This window comes from Mycteria americana, chromosome 4, assembly GCF_035582795.1.
Source record: "Mycteria americana isolate JAX WOST 10 ecotype Jacksonville Zoo and Gardens chromosome 4, USCA_MyAme_1.0, whole genome shotgun sequence".
Taxonomy (NCBI): Eukaryota; Metazoa; Chordata; class Aves; order Ciconiiformes; family Ciconiidae; genus Mycteria; species Mycteria americana.
The window spans coordinates 51,234,933-51,255,945 of NC_134368.1; the positions used below are offsets into that span (position 1 = coordinate 51,234,933).

Genomic DNA, 21,013 nt, shown 5'->3' on the forward strand with positions numbered 1-21,013 from the left:
TTCACCTCCTCACCCTCGTCGTGATGGGAGGAAGCCCTCGGACCCCCCCGCCGCAAGCCCTTTCTCCCCCTTAGCACGGAGCTGCTCGGGTTCCCACGCCCCCCGCTCGGTACCGGCGGTGACGGCCCTGCGGAGCCCAGCTCGGCCCGGCCCGGCCCGGCCCCACGGGGCACCGTGAGGTGCCCGCCGCGGCGGAGCGCTGCCCGGCGGCGGCCGCCAGGTACCTCCCCCCGCCACCGCCTCCTCCGCCCCCTTTTGTGGCGGTGCCAGGCGGCCGCCGGGTTTCCTGCTGACGCCGGAGAGCCGCGGATGGGCAGGAAAGGCCGCCGTCGCCTCTCCTCCCGCCCGCCGGCTCCTTACTCGCCCCCGCTCGCCCCGCCGGCAGGAGCGCGGAGCGGCCCGGGCTGAAAGGTCGCCGGGAGAAGCGGGGCGGAGAGGGCGCAGGTGCGGGTCAGGCCCGGGGATCGCGGGGGCTGGGCGGCCGCGCTGAGGGGACGCGCCGGCCTCGCCCGGCAGGGGCGGGAAGGCCCCCAGCAGCGGGCGGACATGGCAGCCCCCGCTTCTTGAATGCGTTCAGCCGCCCCCCCGCCGCCGATGGCCGAAGCCTGGAGGCTGGAGGAGGACGAGGAGGAGCTGCGGGAGCTCGGCAGGAGGCACCGGAGGGTCGCCCTGAGCTCGGCGGCAGGTGAGGGGCGGGGGCGCGGCGGGCCGTGGCGTCGCTTGCTTTGGGCTAGCCCTGGCCCGGTCGCCGGGTCTGGATTCCTGTCAGGGGCTGGGCGACCTTGGCGGAGCCGCCCCGGTGTGTGCCGTCCCGGTCGGCTTCACCCGAGGTCAGGTCAGCTCAAGTACATCTGAGCCATGGGCTGGTGTGAGCTGCAAGCATGCTCTCCCCATGGGCTCTCCTCGCCGGGGCTCAGCCCCAGAGCCCGTTCCTTCTCTGAGCTAATGCTAACATGGACACTCACTGTCCACCAGAGACACGTCCAGACACTTAAGATGCCGTATCAGGAAATACAATACCGATTTGTCTTGAAAATACCAAGGTGGAGGAACATCAGATGTCACAATTGTCCACATGTAACCATTTCCATGTAGGTATGGACAGCAGGCCTTGGCAAACAGGAGGCAAGAATTGGTGTGTACGAGAAGGCATGGAGGCAGGAGCTTGGAAGCAAGCAGATCGATATGGCTTGATAGAGGGACTTGGAGATCGCAACAAGCGTTTATTTGAAACGGTGAAATCCAGTGGACCCTGGCAGCAATTGAAAGTATTTAATTCAGACATCAGTTAATTGAAGTGCAATGCGTATATCACTTTTCTGTAGTCACTGAGGTGTGAATGCAGCATTTCTTTTTCTGTCAGTGTAAAATCCCCTCCAGAATGAATTGTTTTCCTAAGGTCTGTTTCCAGGGAGAATATCAGCCACACTGCATATTTAAAGTCTAATTCCAAATATTCTGATTTTTAATAATTATGATACAACTTTAACAATGTAGTAACTTCTACAATTCATGTGGTTTTGCATCCATTTGATCAACAAGAAATTGAGTGTCTCCTTGTAGATGACAAAAACACAGCAATTGGAGGCATCGCAGAGGAAAACTTGCGACATGCAGGCCCTGTGGTTTCCACCCTGTGGCTTCCACCAACTCTGGTTATGTCACTGCATTTCTGGGCAGGTGCAGGATTAGCAGGAGCCCATTGGAACAGTTGTGCCTTGGCATGTGTGCAGGGTTGCGCCTTGCCTAGAGTAGGGTGCAAAAAAAGGTATTGGTTCCTGTACGGTTTCCTCAATAGCTAAATGTTTGAGCTGCTAGTTACGATGTCTGTTTTTTAAAGGTGTTTCTTTTGGAGATTTTTATTAGTGGAAAACATACAATTAGTTCTGCAGTTTATATGTGTATATAATCTTTGTTGCCTTATTGTGGAACAAAGCTTGTTCCCAGAGTTTGTGTTTGGCGAAATGCTACTAATCAGTAATAAAGGGCCTGTGTCCTTTCTTTATTTTCATTATTTTGTCCTGACAACCCCCCCTTTGAAATGGGCCCAGCACTGTTTACCTTACTAGTGTAAAGTATGTGTGAATGACTAGCATTCTGCTTTAGCTGTCTCGCCTTCTTTCCATCTGTTTGCAAGACTCTACAGTGGAAAACAGCACAAAGACTCCCAGCGGAGCATTCTTAAGGCATCCGTGAAGAATATCACCCAAGGTGGATGAGTTTGCTGTTCTTCCCGTACTTGACAATTGTCTTATTCCTTTATTTACAAGCCTGTTGAAAATAAGTGCTTTTTTTTGCATGTAATATGCAGGTACACTGCCAAAATGGTAATGTAAATAGGTGTTAAATAAGCCTGTTGGATATTTTTGCAGGGTTTAAGAAATGTTGTAGTTGCATCTCAGCAGACTGTCAATTTAAGCGTATCAGTCTGTTAAACTAATTGTGAATATGAGCAACTTAAATTTCTGGTATGTTCAGCTTATGCATGAAAGTGCATAAGGGCGGTTGCTCACCTTTGTCCTGCATGTACAAGGCGTGTATGCGAAGTGGTAGTTGAAAGGTGAAAGTTCACAAATCCTTCTGACTTACTAACCACTCAGACATGTAATTAGCACTGTTTTATTGGAGGACCAGAACACAGGAGACCATGGAACGAAGAAGTAGTATTTTCCCTTGAAGCTAGTCACAGTTGTGCTATGCCAGATACTGTAGGATGAAGCCAGCTAAACTCATCTAACAGCTTGCTGCTGCTAGAGGTGAGATCTCTTTCATGGATGCACACTTCTGCTCTCTTCTTGTGTGTCAGCTCTGCTGCTTGTCCAACTTGTTGGTGAGTGAAGTCACCGAAGCTGTGGTTTGGTGGCAGCCTGGGCTGATCTACCTGGTGGCTGCCGAGGCCTCTCTTGGAGCCCTTGTGCCCGCTAGAACCTGCACCAACCTGTTCTGATGCATTGGCCAAACAGAGAGCTATTTTTCTTGTTCTCTTCAGTGGATGGGAGCCTGCTGATTCAGCTCGCTGGAATGGTTTTGTACAGGTTCTGATGAATGTTGAAGCTGGCACAAGTGAAAGACTAGGAACTTGCAGCCGGAGGGAGGTAAGAAACTATGCCAGCCAGGATTTAGTTTGGCTTAGGTTGCTGTTGAAAGTGCAGCCTGAGAGCTGTTAGAGATCTGCTCATGTGGGGTTTTTTATTTGGTTGGTTGGGGGGTGGGTTGGTTGGTTGGTTGGTTTTTTGCTAGATTGGGTTGGGGGGCTTTTTTGCTGGTTTAATGAGCTGAAGAGACTTGCTGAAGCATTAGACAAGTGTCAGAGCTGACGTTAAAGCAAGGAATGAAAAGTTGGGGACATGAGCAGATGAGTTGGGCAGAACCATCCTTATCCTTGGAGTAGTAGTGGTAGATAGCTCAGCTGACTTGTCTGACTGCCTTTTTTTACCCCACTGCATGTCATGACAATGGAATTGTTTTCTCTGAATTCAAGAAAGCTTTTTAATTGGAATGTTCTGGAAAACCTGCAAGAAGATATTAAGTAGAACAATTTGAGACTCTTCTAATGAAATAATTTTCCCTTTGAGAGAATGCTGATTGTTTGATTTTTTTTTTTTTATATGTATAGTTTTTTTAAGTGATAGGGAGGAGAACTAGGATACATTCTTTAAAAATTGAGAAGAAGAAAAGTAGCTGCATAGGTTCATTAAACTGAATCATCTGGTCACCTGCTGTGGGAAAGGAAGCCAGTCTTGCTGGAAACCTTTAGGGTTTTTTACTGCAATATAAATAAGTAAAATAATGTGATCGATTTCTACCCCCCTTGTTGCATATTTCTGTCACATGTGTTATTGCTCTGGGAAGTAACAGAGAACACCGGATTTTTACTGGATTTTTTGGTTTCGAATGTTAGTGGTTTTGTTTAGTTTGTTTTTAATAAAGTAGAAACAAAAAACCCCAAGCAAACAACAACAACAGCAAAACAAACTAAAATCCTATTTCCCCAGAGACTTACAGGCTCTCTCCAGTCTAACTTTAGACCTTAATCTGGTGTGCTTTCCTGTTTTGACTATTTTTTAATTCTGTGACTACTGACTAAAATAAGTGGGCTTATAGTAAATCTTAGTTATGAAGTGCATCGGTTAATTGTGTGTCCTTGCTGCCTCAGTAGGGCTGAGGGAGAATCTCTGATGTTATCTAAAGTGCACAAGAAATTTTCAACATATTCAGTATCTATATTATTTCACTTTGAATTCTGGTCAGTGTTCCTTGAGGAAGAATAGCCCATTATGGATGTGCCAGATGTTTCCTTACTTAAAAATAAAATAAAATTGCCAAATATAGAAGTCAATAATTAAATTTATTTGAGTTCATAATGAAGAGCTATTGTGATTTCTACTTTAATGTGTGGGTAAAAGTACAGATGGTCAATAATACAGGGAAAGGTTTTGGCTTAATTTAATATTGCTCTGTTTTACTTATCACAAATGCTTGTCTGTAGTTTGTTCCCACACAGCGGCTGTAAATTTTGCACACGAGTTTTGCTATGCTGCCTGAAACATCTCTGGTTTTTTGTTGGTCCGTCCTGCCTCCCTCCCCCCCCCCCCCCGTTTCTCCATAATATTTCAGATGTTTTCTGGAACTTTTTCAACTCTGGTGGGCAATTTTAGATTATGGGTGAAATCATCTATTTTTGGTTGGTTGATTGAGTGCTTTGCGGTTTTTTTTGCCAAAACAAGATCCAGTTCAGAGTTGGATCAATTCTTTACACTCCCACAACTCCCACATCAAACTGGCGCTGACTTGTTTTGGAAGCTGAGAACAATGAGCTGTGTCCAATATAACAAATTAAGGTTGAATATTTCACTGCTCAACATGCTGAGAGGTTATGGGGGTACATTTGTGTAGTGTGTCTGATGAAATTCAGTGAACAGTAATTTGCAGGCATCATGGACTTTTTACAGATAAATTAAGAATTTGAAAGAAGAATGCTCAGCAGTTGTTCCCATGTTAATGCAAAATATGTGTTTGGTCTTAAGAAGTAAAGAATAAGATGGTCTCAGATTTTTCGTTGAATTCTTAAGTCTGAGACTGATTAAGTGATGATGTCCTTTAAGGTTTGCTGGATCATAACGTGAACAACTTGACCTTAGTACTCCCCAAGGGGTGCCAGTGACCCTGGAGCAGAGAGAAAGCGTGATTAGGAAAAAGGTGGCTCCAAGAGTTAGTTGCTGTGTTCTTAAAATCTTAACTAAATCTTACATTTAAGAAGCAGAAAGATCTGCATCTTACAGAACAGAAGTCAGCATTGTTCAGCTGGAAGCTTCTTTGTCTGCATGCCTGTGTCCTTCAGTGCTGATCGGGAAATTGTTCCACTTTGTCCATAGTGAGAGTAACCATTTATCGTCTCTTATTCAGAGAAGGAAAAAAAAAAATCCTGATAGAGCAGATGAACTGTCTTGAATAAATGCATAAGGTCTACCTATGATCTGCTAGTCTGTCCACATGTACTCAAGAATCCCTTAAAAAGAGGGCTGAGAGGTGAGTTCTGGGGGGGGTGGGAGCAGCTATTTGTTTTATTTATTTATTTAATCAGTTGGCTCACAAGTTGAAGAAGCAGTAGAGTTGATTGCCAGCTGAGCATCTCTTCCCTATTTCTCCTGGGATTCAGTCTCTTTTGTTTTTGTAGTCCCAATGCAGGCTCAAGGGCTTCAGTTTCAATAATTTCTTGAGGCACCATCACAGTAAAACACTTAGAATTCAAAGAGCACAAATAATGTAATTCTTCTGTAATAATCTCTGACTGGTGCTAATATGTTGTATCATGTAAGTATTAAAAAGATTACCTGATTAGGCCTTTTCCGTAGCCCGTTGAAGTTACTGAACACACTTCCACTAAATTTCATTGAATTTAGCTTGCTGGAGGTAAATATAAGATACTAACTAAAGCTTTTTTGAAAGTTAAATAATGTAGCCTATACATGGAAATTCACCAACATATCTTGAAATTCAAGTGTACTGTCAGTGGCAAGAAAAAAACCTGCTTGCAGTTACTCTTGCAGCCAAGTGTAGACTGAACCACAGAGAATGTTGTGTCTTCTGAAGAAACAACCCTTCCAAAAATGAAGGCTGCTCTAAGGAAAATAACTGAATAACTTCTGATAGTCAACAGGGATATTCCCTAGCCAAGGAAACTGTAGAAGGACAAATAATAACAAGTATTATTAAGTGATGAAATGGACCTTCTTCATTTAGCCCAAGCAAGACACCAAAATGTATCATTGCGTAAGCAGCGGTGAGTTTGTAGCCAAAGAGAATAACCCATTGAGTTATGATTGCCCAAAGACCATGCTGTTAACTGTGTTGCAAGCAATCAATTCCTGTCAAGGTAACAAATGATAAATCAGGGTTGTTGCATAAAGAATGGGGATAGACAGCAAAGGGCAGAATGAGTCATAACCTCATTGCAAGAAGCTTTTACCGTAGTGGTTGTTTTTTATAGATGGGAAAAACTTAAATATTTGTAAACAAATTTGTTAATATTTACTTTTGACAGTATCGCCTAGATTTAAAATCTTGAAACAACAGAGGAGCAATGTTGACACTCTCCCCATTAAAAGTTGCTGTAGTTCTGTGTGTGTTGTTTCAGTAAGTATCTCATATGATACGTGCAGTATGAAAAATTTTATTTTGATAGCACTTAAAGCCATTTGACATCAACTTCTTCTGTTGATGCTTATTATCTATAGTTGAATACAGTGCTTTACATTTGGCATAGTTTAGTTTAGATAGTTTTATGATTTTGTGTTTGTGGCCATGGGAGTGTTGCTTTGATGATTTTGTGGTTTTGTCCATGGAAGTGTTGGCTGGAAGGGAGCTCTGGGGTCACCTAGTCCAGCCTCCCACTTGAAGCAGGACTGTTGCCAAGGCTAGATCCATCTAGCCAAGGCTTTGTCTAGCTGTGTCTTGAAAAGTCTCCCAAAAGAGAGGGATTTACCACCTCTGCGGGTAACCTGTTCCAGTGCTGCACTACCTCCTAGTGAAAGAATTTTTCCTTACGTTCAACCAGAACCTCCCAAGCCACAGTTGTGGCCATTGCCCCTTGTAATATTGCCCACTAATACCAGGAAGAGTTTGCGTTTGGGATCTTTGTTGCTACCCTTCAAGTAGCTGCGTGCTGCTGTTACATAGCTCCTTTGCCTCCTCTTTGCCAGACTAAATAAGTCTGCCCCCTTCAACCTTCTCATTGTGCAGTCCTGCCTCACTTATTCAGGTTCTCAAACTGTACAAAAACGGAGTGGAAGCACTGGCTTTGTGGCCAAGATTTTTACTCTTCTGTTGAAAAACAGCATGCACCAAAGTTACTGAAGCATTCCAACGGCAGACTTGGGAAGACAATATATCATCTGTTTATCTGTGGTTTATGCTTGGCAATCATCCTGCCCTTCAGTGAAGGACAAAAATAAGTTTTGCAGGAAAGCATAGATTTAGTGGTTGGTGGCACATAGCAGGAAAGCTTCCTTTTTTCCCTCAACATTGTATGAATTTTGAAAGATACAAGATTTTATGGATATTGATATTTTTAAATTGACCATCTGATGTAGTGCTGTGTTATACTAACTACTTCAGGTGGTGGTGTAAATCAGCAGAGATTTGTATGGATTGCAGATGTTATTCTAAAAACATCAATTTGACATTCTGACTTGAGAATTTAAGATCTTCTTACAAGATTTAATGGAATTCTAAATAAGATGCTTCAAAGATGAACTTAATTGGTTTAGGAATTCTTGCATATGTTACAAAACAAATCTGTACCTGCTTTCTATGTCTGTATGCAGTTGTATTTGGGTCCAGCTTGAAGGGCTGGATGAAAGCAAGGCTGAAAATCTTCACACCATAGCAGAAGCTGAATGCAACAGATCTTACTGTTCATTTTCTTTCCTACTGCCTTTTTTTTCCCCCTAAGCTTTTTAAGAGGTTGTGGTATTTATTTTGTGTAAGTCACCACCTCAGTCAGCTTGTTCAGGCTTTTGGAGAAAATGTGATTGGATCAGAACATGCAGAAGATGTCAAATGATTGACGTTGTCACTCCTATAACTAATAGGGTGTACTGCCTCAGCCTTTCAGAGCCGTGATAGTAGCTCATATGTGCCCCATTGTGCAAACTGAAAAAAACATTGAACGAGAATTTTATAATTTTTCTGTCCTTAGGAACATCATACTGGATCAGACAAAAGGTTCATCTTCTCAGGTAACCTGTTTCTTACATTTGCCTATAAATGTCTTTGGGAAAGTAGGCAAGAAACATATCCTAGGATTCAGTTTTTACTTCCAAGAGAGATTCCTTCCCCTCTGCAATGTCTTAGCAACTTCTCGGAGGCTGCATATGAAAGGCTCTGCTAAATAGTTGCCAGTGGATTAATGTTTCACGAATTCAATTCCTTTTTTAATCCACTTACACTTTTGATCTTCAAATCTTACATGGTAGTAAGGAACACAATTATTCATTATATAAAGTCACTTGCTACCTTTTACATGCTGGTTGGTATTTTTACTGGGTATTCACTAGTTCTTAAATTATGATGATAAATTTCTTATCTATATTTTGCTTTTTTAATATGCTTTTGAGCATGGTGATTTACACTCTTAAAAACTTAGGTAAATTTTCAAGCACTGTGTTTCCTGCAAAGGGGTTTCTGATCCATTGTCCTTCTAAACAGAATATTGTATGCATAAAAGAAGCAATTTGATTTTTTTCTTCAGCCATAACATTTTGCTTCTATTTATAAGAGGTCAGTTAAAATTAATATCAGTTGTTTTCTTAAGGTGATAAATTTGTATTCATCATGCACTCTGTCTTACATTAAAACCTGAGCACTCACTATCACAGATCTGCACATGAAAATTGATTCAGGTTGTGCAGATCTGTGTTGAATCATTTACAAGAATTTTTGAGTGAACAGTGTACTGTTATTCATTATTAAAATACTGTTGGCTCATCCTGTTGGAGCGATGGGACATAAATGCCTAGAAACAAGCTCAGCATTTTGATAACATTCCCATAATAAATTGCTCCATCAGTGTGCTGTATTCATTTTATGACTATCTGCACTGTAAATCTAGGGTGCAAAAACTAATAAAAATGTGAGACTTGGGATCAAAGTAAAAGTTTTGGAAAAAATCTCTCCACCTAGTACTTTGAAAACGGCATTGTCGGGTGCCGCAGTTTTATCTGATGGCAAATGCTGTAAGCTTTGTCATTTGTCATAAGCTTGTCAACCTTTGCAAGTATGTCTGAAGAAACACCCAGTGATCTCCAGACTGGAATGGTAAAGTTCACCTGAGAATGGAGTTCCTGAGGGTGGGACACCTGCTGTAGTCTACCACGTCTATTGTTTAAGCAGGTCAAGACAGTGCTTGGAAGACTGTCGCTACCAGCGTGGGACAGGTATCACTGAATGATGAGATAAGATAATGCCGCAGACCTCATGTATCCAGCGCTCATGGGCATAACTTCATGATGACAAAATCTCTTTTTCCATGCTGGTGTGCAAAGCTTGCCGTAGATCACCAATATCATCTCTGGGAAATGCATGGTAGCTGCTGCCATGACATTAGGCATGCTTCATTTTTCTAATTGCTCTCCACTAGCTTGATGTTGGTGGATCCATTATGAAGAACTATTTAATTGAGGTGTGTCGTCGTAGTATTTTACTCTTGGCACTGTAGCAATGTAGAGATACTTACTAGTGTATTTACAGAGGTTGGATGTCTCTGACAGGATCTGTAGGCCTTTTTGGTGTGTGCACAGGAGTGGGAAGAGGAGAGGTCTGGGAGCACGTGGGAGGAGAGGTAATTCTCCAAGGTACCAAAGAATTGGAACAGTCTCTGCCAGCATTGCTAGAGTGCCCAGGAACCCTGGGTTTATCTGTGGTAAACACAGGATCTTTGTTTTGAGGGTTTCTGGATGCTTATGGCTTTGCCATCCTTTTGCTTGGTCATTTTAAGTTGCCTTGTGGTTTTTGAAGCCTCTCATTGAACAGTAGGGAAAGTGCTTTGTGTTACCATGAGTAGCAACTGAATGAATGGAATTTGCTTTTAGAAGGCTGATGACAAGGTGCGCTAGCCTGATGTCAAGGCTAGAAGCAGCTAAAAAATCACTTTTATAATAGCTGCTTTTTCTGTTGTGTATTTTTTGAGAGGCTGGAAGGAGGAGGAAGTGCAATTGCTAAATATTTGGAAAGACAGATGAGAAGGCTCTGTGAAATACTGTAATTTCTCAGGAGCCCAGAGATAGGTGCAGTCAGCTTTTGTCTAAAGTACAAGGGCCACATGTGAAGAATGAAAGGTGTATGCATCTGAGTGGTTGTTTATAAGGCATTTCTTAGAAATGTGACTTACAGCTTTCATTTTGTACACAGAGACCACGGTATTTTTATGATGATTTGTGTATGTTTTGTAAATTGTGTTGAATTCAACCATGTTTTCAATTCTTAAATAAAAAATAATGCACCAAGCTGTGTGTTGTGAACCATACTTATTTTTGCTGAGCATGCTTGAAGTTCTTACCAAGTGGTATAAACGCCTCGTGCTCTGGAAGGGTTGCTTGCCTCTCTTTCATCACAGCAGGTGGTGTTTCTATGCTGTGACTTGCTATTTCCTTCTTGTCCCCCTCTTTTTTCTTCCTGTCTTCCCTCTTCATAAAACATAGTTATCTTCTTCTCTTTTGGAGCTTGGGAGGATATCTGTATGTTCCCCACTGGTTAGGCAAGTGGACCTGTGTTAAGAAGGTAATGGCACTGGTGTCCAGTGACTGCATCTTTCTGTCCTTGTCACAGTCACTGAGGACCTGTGGGCTTCCTCAGTAATCCGCTGCTCTTTGGCACTCTTACTGATTAGCCAGGTCTTCTGATGTGCTCCCACTGTTTGAATTGGCCTTCCATTTCAAATTCCTATCTCAAGTTGTAGTAAGACCCTAATTCAGTGTTGGTCAGATGAGTTTGCATACCTTCATTTTCCCATGGACCAGGCTGATGCAAAAGTTGTGGTTACGGAGTGATCAGACTTACTGCACAGATGGGCCTTCTGCAAGAGGTAAAATCACGGTGCAAGGAATCCAGCTGTACGTAGTGACTTCTGGTCAGGATGGTCCGCAAGGACCAAAAGGCACACGTATGCAGATTTACATGCACATGTTACACCAGTAACGAAGGAGTCTGAGGTACCTTAAAGGGGATTTGGTAGATGTTTAACACTTACCTTGGAGTAGATGTGGATAAACTCATCTCACACCTCAGTAAAATGTCCTCAGGTGACTCACATCTTAAAAATGAATTTTGGATGCTGATCTCTACGTTATCAAATAATATGCATTAAAATATGACACATTTCAAGAATAGACAAGTGCTGGGCTTCCTGTTCTGTGGAATACTAGCTTAGAGTTGCGCAACTTTTAAGTGTGTGCTCAAAGCTAATGGATGAGGGTTATCTCAGGTTGCAACAACTTATTGGTATATACCAACATTATTAAACAAATCAATTTTTTACACCTTTGAATTAGTCCCTTTTATGCTGTTTCTAGATCTTGTAATCTTTGTTTTACGATGAAGTGCAAGAGACCTTTTTGGAAATAATCCATTTTGTGGTACTTAAGAAAAATCCAATGCATGCAAGAAGCAATTGTTACTTTCACTTTCCCAGGATTTTTTATTTCTGTGTGGCTGTTAGGCAGAATTACCAATGTCACTGGAGGAAAACACTTTGTTAATAGGCTAATTTCAAATGCACTTCTATAGAAAATCAGTACTTGCAACAAAATCATGGAGGTTTAAGAATGTTTTCTTTTTAGGTGTCTTTATGTGGACTGGGTAAACAATTTGGGGATTCTTTCATCATAAATAGTGACAAGGGACCACAAAATATTCCAAGAACAAGCTATTGAGTATTTCAGTGGTATCTTAAGAGAAATAAATGCTGCTATTTCCTTGGTACATTTCTTCTGGTTTTATAGAGGTTGTTCTTTTATGGTTGAGTGCGTTACAACCTTTTATTTTAATAAGTAATTTTCTTTCTCTCTGTGTCATTTCATCCCCCTAGTCTCCAAATTCCTCCCGAAGTGCAGACCTATGCAGTTACTTGCACTCATCATAATGTCTAATTCCTAAATTGAAAGCAGTGTCATCTCTATTGCTGTCAGTGGCTTCACAGGATGAAATAATCAAGAGAGGATTTTTCTTGTTTGTTTGTTTTAAAGCTGAATTAGTTTCCTGTGATACAGAAGTGGGAATATCTTCTGCTGATGTTGCTATTCAGCGCTTTATTGTGAATCCGTGTCTCACACATTAAGTAAGACTTAACTTCCAAGTGCATAATGCGTAAGATTACACTGGAGACATTTGTTGTTGAGGTTTGCCATCTCAACAGTCAAAACATATTGTTTTGGGTAAGCAAATTCAGAGAACTTTTAATTGCCCAATGGGACAGGATTGGTTGGGTTGGCAGGGAAGGTGGGAAGGGTGAAATTTGCAAAGTGTTTTACATCCAAGAATAAATATTCTTCCTATATAGCATAGTAGATGGAGATTCCATCTTTTGAAAGTAATAGGGTAGGGTGTGATTTCTCAAAAATTGTAAATTATTATCTGAAATGTATACAACAAATGCTGTTTCTGCAACATATGGTTTTGTACTGTGTAGGTCAAAGGAAATTGCTTCAATGGTGGAAGTGATATCCCCTGCAGTCATAGCCTCAAATTATCCTGCCTGTGGCCAGGAATGCACAAGTTCAGGAAACTGTCGTTCACCCGAAAAAAATCCAAAACAAACAAGCTGAATGCCCTGTAGAAAACATAAAGAAAATTATTCTTTTTATATTATTTTTAAAAAGCCTTTTATCATGATTGTCTTAGTGACTCAACAGCAATATTTCTCTTTGCATATCTTAGGTCTCCAGGCATGGAGTGTGCCCCTAATTAGTGTGGTAAGGGGCATGTTGTGACAGGTAAGCATACCTACGCACAGGTGTTCAAAGCTGGAGGCTCTTTTGGTGCTGGATGTGCTGGTCCACAAGCCGGGCAAACCCCTGAGGAGAAAAATAATTGAATACATTTGGATCTTAATATGATATACAAATGTTTATAAGATGCTCTGTTAATACAGTGTAGGAACCATGAGTTTATTCACACATGTCTAACTGTATTGCATTTATTGTATGTTGTGTATCAGCACCGTATGGCAGGCAGGCATACTGTAAGGCTGAGCTCTGTTGTCTAGTTGAGGAATATGCAGAGCTTCTACAGGCATGCTGAATCTCTGATTTGGGAAGAAAAAGATAGTACTGTTACTGGCAACACTAGCAACATCAGAGAAATGTTTTTCAGAAATTTAAATCTAACATTTCTGAAATGCCTAGAGAGGAAGGTATTTTGTGGTTATAAATCTTGTGTCTATCAAAAAGTTGAGTCAATTGATATTTTCCTCATGAAAGTCTCAAAAAAATTAAGTAGTAGGGCTCGTCTTTTGTAGCTCCCACTGTGATTCTGGCAGCATGCAGATACCTATGTCTGCTTGTACCTGAAGTATATAATCTAAGAATTACATTGCACTCGTCAGCTGGGATGTCTCATATGAAGATGTGGAGATTTGTACTTTCAGGAGTTGCTCACTTCTTGAAAAAAGAGCTTTAGAAACAACTGTATCCTAAATTTCCTTCTTAAACAAGTGTGGTAGAAGGTACAAGTGTGGTAACATATGCATATGCTGCATATATTTGATTGCTTATATACTTTGTTTATCATTCATGGCCTGAGAACAAGACCAGTTCCCAGTGCTGAGTTTGGTCAAGGTTCTTATAACATGGACTTTTTTGAGAAGCGATGGAGCTTACACAGTCTGTTTCCTTTCTCTCTTGTTTCTGCATCAGCCCCACTCTTATGCGGGCGTGTATGTTCACACTGATGCACATACACTTTTGCTGCTGCAATGGAGGAGTAACGTAGGAGCAAGAATGAGGGGGTGGAAATTCAGAGTCACAAAACCAAATCAGCAGCAAATGTAGCACTGGCAAACGTGGCCTTTGTTGTCCAGTAAATTCTTTTTTCACTTAAATATTGTGCAAGTGGACAAAAGGCTTTAAAGGTGACTATAGTTTATTGTTAATCTCTTTAGCGAGTTAAAGAATATGGTCTTTGGATAATTACAAGCTTTATGGTGGTCAGTAGGTTTCAAGGTTAAATACTCAACCACAGAGGTCCAGTGCGTTCTTAGATATGTGTTGGGGTCCCCCCTTCCAGCCATGTATCAGTCATGCTTAAGAGTGGGGAAAAAAGCATTACTCGACATATAAAAAACTGCAGGAAGGCTTTGTGCTTGCAAGTCTCTGTTACTGTTTAGTATTAAAACTGGCAGACTAGTGTCATTTCATTTGGGGGCGTTACAATGTATTTTTCCCCCTGCAACGTACTGCTGTGGAATTCAGCAGCATACTGTAGAATTTAAAGCAAGTATAAAAACTGTCTGCCTTTACAGTTATAAACTTTGAGTGTGTCCTGGTTTTGTGGCCTTTTGCAGTACAGGGAAAGGTATACATAAACTAAATGAAAAAAGTTTCTTCCAAGCCTCTCATTAATCTCTCCTTGAGCCTTCTGCCTTTTAAACAACTGATAAGGGACTCAGCTGCTACAATACTAAAATAAACAAATGTTCAGTTTTATGGGTTTTGTTGTATAGCAGTTCCTAATAAAATTGAGTGAAATTTGTAGTAGATTCTATACAGTGGAATTAAATTGCATTGTTCTGACTCCTTACCTGAGAGAAATGCTAAAAAGAAAAGTCGCTGTGAGCCACAGTGTGTCTTAACAGAATGGAAGACAAAAAGATTGCAATATCCATGGCAGTTATTGCTTATCTCAGTGCAAACAAAGCAGCTAGCATTGAAAATCCTGCACAAATGCAGAACTTTTTCCCAGAAAATGTGCAGTTTAGTTTGAGTGAGGGCCCCATCTGCATTGGCAATTTGAAATGGAAACTTGGGGCTCTTGGTCTAATGTGGTTGGCTAACGGGGACTGTTGCACCATTTAGCTATGATCAGCTGGGTAATAGTAAAGATGCATGTTACTAAAATAATGGTCAGAGCCATCGCATTTCTACATGATGCCTTGTTGTTGCTGCATCAATCTTAGCATCTAGGTTTGTTAAGGCCTGGAAGCTTACGGAAGTAAGCATTGGGGATTAACGCATTCAGATGAGGGCAAGTTGTATAGCCTCTTTCAACAATTGCCTATTCTGAGAATATGACTTCTCTGTATATTTTGTATTTTGGTGTTGCCAGCACTGCTTAAGAGCCCACTGTTCCCATTGCTTGGTTTATCTAGAGGTTTGCCATTGTTACAGAAATACTGTTATAAGCATCTCATGCTACTTTTCATTATGAAACCACTGCTGTGCCATCAGGGGCTAAAAACAACAGAGATGGAGACAGCTGGTTGCTCTAACTACAGGTCTTCCTGAAGAGTGTTATGATGTCCTGCCCCCTCTGGTGGCTGCTCAATTCAAGACCCATAATTAAGGTGAAAAATACAATATTTCCCAGAAATGGAAATGCTATGTGCCCCCTTTTGCTCCTTTCAGCCAATTCAGCCTTTAAAAGAGATCAAGCTGTGGGATGGGGTTAAGAGTAGGAAGTTACCTACCTCGGGAGGTAATTGCATTGAAAGTTTCCCAGTAGCTTTGCAGGTTTGAAGCGGCAGAATGTGTGTTAACTTTCCACTCATTTTTCAACAGCATTTCATGTTTATACTTAAATTTTTTTCTAGTGAGAGCACACTTTTCAGTTGAAGTCACTCTTAGCAACAAGATACTTTGAAGAAGCTTGCAAAATAAACAGAGAAAAACAATGGTTCCATTTGGTGTGAGTTGCCTTTTTCCTTTTCTTTGCTTGTCTTCCAGAGACAAAAGTGAATGCCTTAAAACCTATTGTTTTCTGCTTTGGTGGTCTTTTTGGCAAAAACTTACGCTGTTCTGAGTTTGTGGAGCAACTGAAATAATGTTGAGTTAGTTATTTTTCTCCTGATGGTTATGTTTATATTTTTCTTGAGAAGAAAAACTGTTCTATGGTATTAAAAGCAAACAAAGAAGATTATTTTCCCATGCTTTCCCATGTCTTTCCCAAGGGTAAGACAATCACCAGTTAAAGAAACCCAACCCTTTCTAAAAGCAACTGGGACATGGCATTTCTGTCTGCTGCTCAATCTTTGAATGCTGAAAAAAAGCATAACGTGTCCATGCTATTGATGGAGCATGATTTTGTAAATAAACACTAGATTTGCCAAACAGTTGTGGTATGACTAGTGGATCTTTGTGTCCTGATGTTTTCCTTGATTCTTCTGCAGTGCTTAAAACTTGGTGCCAGTCTTCCCAATGTCAGCCAGGAGTCTCTGACTTCTTCCACCTCATCTGCTCCTCCTGCCAGCTCCTCGACTTCTTGCACTGTATCCTGCTACTGAACAAGGATAATATATTTCTCCTCTGCTGGCTATATTTGTATAAGGGCAGCAAAGGTTTTGTAAAGAGTAGATGCTAGTATGAAGTGGAGAAAATCTTTTTAAGGAGGACTGCAGGAGGCTGGAGGATGGTCAGTTCTTATGGATTGAGAGACTGCAAGTCTGGCTATGCCAATTGTGGATTGGAGGACAGGCAGAAAGACCTTTTTTCTCTCTGCAGAAGAACCATCTCTGTGGTGTATGTCTGTGTTATCTGAGCTATCTGAACTAGCTGGCAAAATCTGCAGTAGTAAAATTAGAGAAATGATGGCACTGCAGCATCTCTAGGGTAGTTGTCAGTAAACTGAGAACAAATCTGCCATGCTAGCACAAAGTCCGAACTACACACTGTTCTCCTCTAACTATCACTTTGGGGAGATAGTGCTGATATTCAAGAACAGTTCATTAACCAAAATAAACTTAGCATCAAACAATCCAGTTCTCTTAGCTTGTGAGTACTAGCTGCTTAGGAATTCCTAGCCTATTTGATTACAGCTACATACACAGTAAGGAATTGTATTACTTTAGCGATGCAAGGATAGGGAGAATAGTACTGGTGTCTCATCTGTGGAAGCTTGTGTCTGGAAGGTAGTGTCTGTCACTGGAAGTGGAATTTTTTCCTGTAAATTTCCCATGCTGGAGTGTGGACTGCCTTGTTTATTCATTGTGCGTGCTAGTCCAGCAAACATTTCATGTTTGCTCTAATCTGACATGCGGTTTTGGCTTACAGAGTTTAGAATTGAAGGATATACAGTATTGTGCTATAAGGACATCATGTCCCGTAATGTTTTATAGCAATTCATGTCTTTGATACAGAGGAAAATCTGTAGTGCAGGATTTGATTTTCAGATCTTTGCATCTATACGGTCTTCTTGCGTATTTCTGTTAGAAAAGATTACAAAGAGATCTCTCAGTTGTTGAGGTAACATGTATAGAGTAAAAGAGAATCAGCTGTGGGCATGCCCTTTTGTGACCCAGCTTTTGCAAGCCAAGGATTTGCCTGCAGGATGCAGGAATGGGATCTGCATGTGTGTGTGTTTAAATGTAACATACATATATATGTGTGTGTGTATATTTAAAAAAAAAAAATTTGCCTGTTTCTTCTGGGCTTTCATATTCTAGAGGTGTGTGACATTACTGAAATTGGTGCTTGTATGTAATGCCAAAACAGCACCTAGAATTGCAAAATTAAAGCACTAAATTGAAAGATTCAGCTCTTTGAGTCTCTTGTTACACTTGATATTAAATCAAATTTAAAAGATTAAGTTCACAATAACCTTAAACAGGTGCAGGTTTTATTTCTACTTTAAAATGCTAACTGCGTGCTTGTAGGATTACATTTCCCTTTGTTCATTTAGTAAGACCAGTGTACATGTGGATGATGTGCTTTCACTAAGTTTAGCAGTAAATAAAATGTGTAAAAACAAATGTAATATTTCCTGTTTCAACATTGCAACAAAACAAAAGGGAAAAGGGAACTGCATTGATTTCCTGGATGAGCAGGTTGCAGCCGTGTGGCGGCGCTGTGGTGGATCTGCCAACTGGACGTGGGCTGAGCGGGAGAGCTCCCAGATGCTGCGTTTACATGTGCTCTGGCTCCATTTCTTCCTTCTCACTGGTTTATTCACACGATCTTTTTAAAAGTGGGAAAGTTTTGGCTGAATACTGTTAGGTTGTGGCTGCGTACGTAACAGGGAACACTGATAACAAGCAACAGATGGCAAGCAGATTTCAGTAGGAAGTCCTGCCTTATTTTTTTCAGTGCTCACAGGTAAGGAGGTTACATGATCAAATGATAAGGATGGAAGGAGCCTTTCTGTGTGTGTTTGAATAGCTGTTGCTGCAACTCTGGTTTGAGCTATACCATGCTGTTTCTAGCTAACAGAGTAGCACACGGTGTGATGAAATGGAGATTGCTGTGAGTCAGAAACACAATAAATTATATACTGTGTGGCTATGACAGCTCAATAGGAGCACCTGTGGATGGAAAAAGCATTAGATACTTCTTTGAGCACTGTTGACATGCAGTAATTTTTTTACCACTTCAATGAAAACATAATCAAATGAGCACATAAAACTTGGAGAGGAAAATATTTCTTCTGTACATGAGATAAAACCACACAAACAAATGTGTGCTATTAAGAGAACAAATTTTATTTCAAATGCAGAGCTTCAAGGTTAAAAATACAGTCTGTGAGTATGGAAATTTTCTTAGGAAGACTCTTACTCTTCTGTATAGACAAGCTTTTCAGTAAAGTGTTTACTAACACAGGAAAAATAGCTTTCTGTTTAAAATACACACAGGTGGATTCAGAAGCAAAATTACCATGGTCAGTGGAGATTATATATAGCTGTAAGAATATCCTTGTAATTGCATAGTGGATCTTTCTTTAATAAATGATTAAAATACCCTCTAATTTTAGAATATATGTATTTTAGGAGGACACAAATCTCAATTGCTTCTTTCAGGCAGTTCAGAAGTCATGCAGTAAGAGATATTCTGGACTTACAATATAACTGATAATATGTGAATTCTAGTAATGCAACACAGTGGTTGTTTTGTAATGCTTGTATGATAATCTTAACTCTTAGGAGAAGTATTTTATACTTTCTTTGCATATCGGAGCTTTCAAAAATAAAAAAAACTTTTATAAATTTACCTACAGATGGCTTTAGCAACTGATAAATTGTTCAGCAAAAGAAGTTTATCTGAGTTGATATGATTGTACTGTGTAGATTTTTATTTGCGGGTCGATCTCATTAGTGCAAATAAGCTACTTGAAATACTTGCAGGATAAACAAAACCCTTTCTAAAAACACAGAAAGATTCAGTATCTAGAACACCCAGAAGTCAAAGAGTTAATGATGGGGCTGCACTGGATTCAGTGTATTTGCAGATGTTGCTGCAACCAACTGCTGATTTTTCTCCCATCCTGTCAGGGAACTCTGCCAGCCGTGATTCATGGAATGATTTTTTTGCGCTGAGTAATCTGCGGTTTTTCTTTTTCCCTTTTCCCTCTCCCTTATTTTTACCCTAAACTGAAGTCCTATTCATTTCAGCTAAAGAGAGGGGAAGCATCCAAAGCATTAATACAAAACATTAAATACACTGTGTTTTGAGTAGAGGAATTTTAACAAATGTTAAACTTGCAGTAATTTTACTTGGTCTCAGGCAGAGTAGTCCAGTGCAGAAAAAGTTTTATAACAGAATCAGCTTTTGGTTTTGCTAGTCATATGGTGTCACAGTTCTTTTAAGACTTCTGTACTAGTATTGCTAAAGAACATCCAAGTTTTGTGCTGATATTATGCCTCCTTTCTCACAGATCGCTCTGAAAGAAATAAACCAGACTGCCGCTCTTCAGGGTAAGAACCATATTTCTGTATTTATTCTTCCCTTCTTTTCCTTTTTTTCCTTAATTTTTTCCTTTTATGGGATGAACTAGGAAATTAGCCAGGAAAATAAAAATGCCATTCTTCTACTTCTCTGTTTTGGTAACAGTAATGAAATACCAAAATAACTTTGTGTTAAAGGTAATTGTTTTATATTCCTTATGGGCAAAATTTTCCAAGGAATTAACAGGGCTTACTACACTGTAATTGTGTGCACTTAAAATCCAAAGGCTTGTTTATGTATCGTGTACAGGGTTGTTTGGTAAAATTGTGGTTTAAGACAAGAAGCCCTCATGACTTTTGCTTGTTTGGACTGTTTGCTTCAGTAGTAAGGAAAATAATTGTTGGTTCAGTCAAGAATAGCAACACTTTGTTTATTATTCCATTAACTCTGATCCCATCATACCTAAGGTTTCAAAACTGGGAGAAGCAAATGAACGGGTATTAAACAAAACACACACATACACACAAACATTTTGTGTTTATTTAGAATTTCCATCAGCAATTGCCATGAACTTCTAAGCTATTGATTTGCAAGGCCACATTTTCCCTTAAGCTTCTGAATATTCTGTAGTTCTCCTTCTTATCCTTTCATTTTTCAAAAAATCTCTTTCTCTTTTGCCTTATTTCCAAACTATCCCTTGCAATTCTCCACAAGGGAATAGGATCTCATCCATATCCTGTGGTGAATAATGGGATTTTAATGAAGTAAAGTGATAGAGCAGACCAGCTAACACTGGCTCTCCCACTCCTTTGTGAAAAGCCTTTCCAAAGGACGCCCCTGGTGTCCAGCCTTCTGACATGACATGACCTTTTCATTTGATTTTTACAGTCTGATTTTTTTTTTTTGTTGTTACATTTTTACAGTACAGTGGGGTAGCTTTTATAGCTAGAAGAACAGAGGGAACTGTAGCCTCTAGCACCATTGGTGTGTTGTATCTACTGTGTGACGTGATGGAAGAGAGGATGCTTTTCCCTTCCCTCCCATATCCACAACAGCACTGTAGCTGTTTCCAGCAGTGTGTTTAAGTTGCAGGGGAGTATTGCCTTTGTCTTTGATTACTTATATCTGCTTAAAACATCAATCACTGTTAT

At 40.5% G+C, this 21,013-nt stretch overlaps 1 protein-coding gene across 4 annotated transcripts in view; it reads left to right on the top strand.

The window, feature by feature from the left end:
* Window positions 1–306: 306 nt before the first annotated feature.
* Window positions 307–21,013, top strand: part of SH3D19 (SH3 domain containing 19) — an 86,553-nt gene continuing 65,846 nt past the window's right edge. Inside the window, exons 1-2 of one of the 4 annotated variants that reach the window (XM_075500508.1) lie at window positions 307–685; window positions 19,852–19,891. In XM_075500508.1, coding sequence (XP_075356623.1) covers window positions 568–685; window positions 19,852–19,891 — 158 coding nt within the window. In that variant the 5' untranslated portion in view covers window positions 307–567. Of the gene's footprint in view, window positions 686–19,550; window positions 19,892–21,013 lie in introns of those variants that run through there. The other 3 variants (XM_075500506.1, XM_075500507.1, XM_075500509.1) reach the window with 3 other exon arrangements.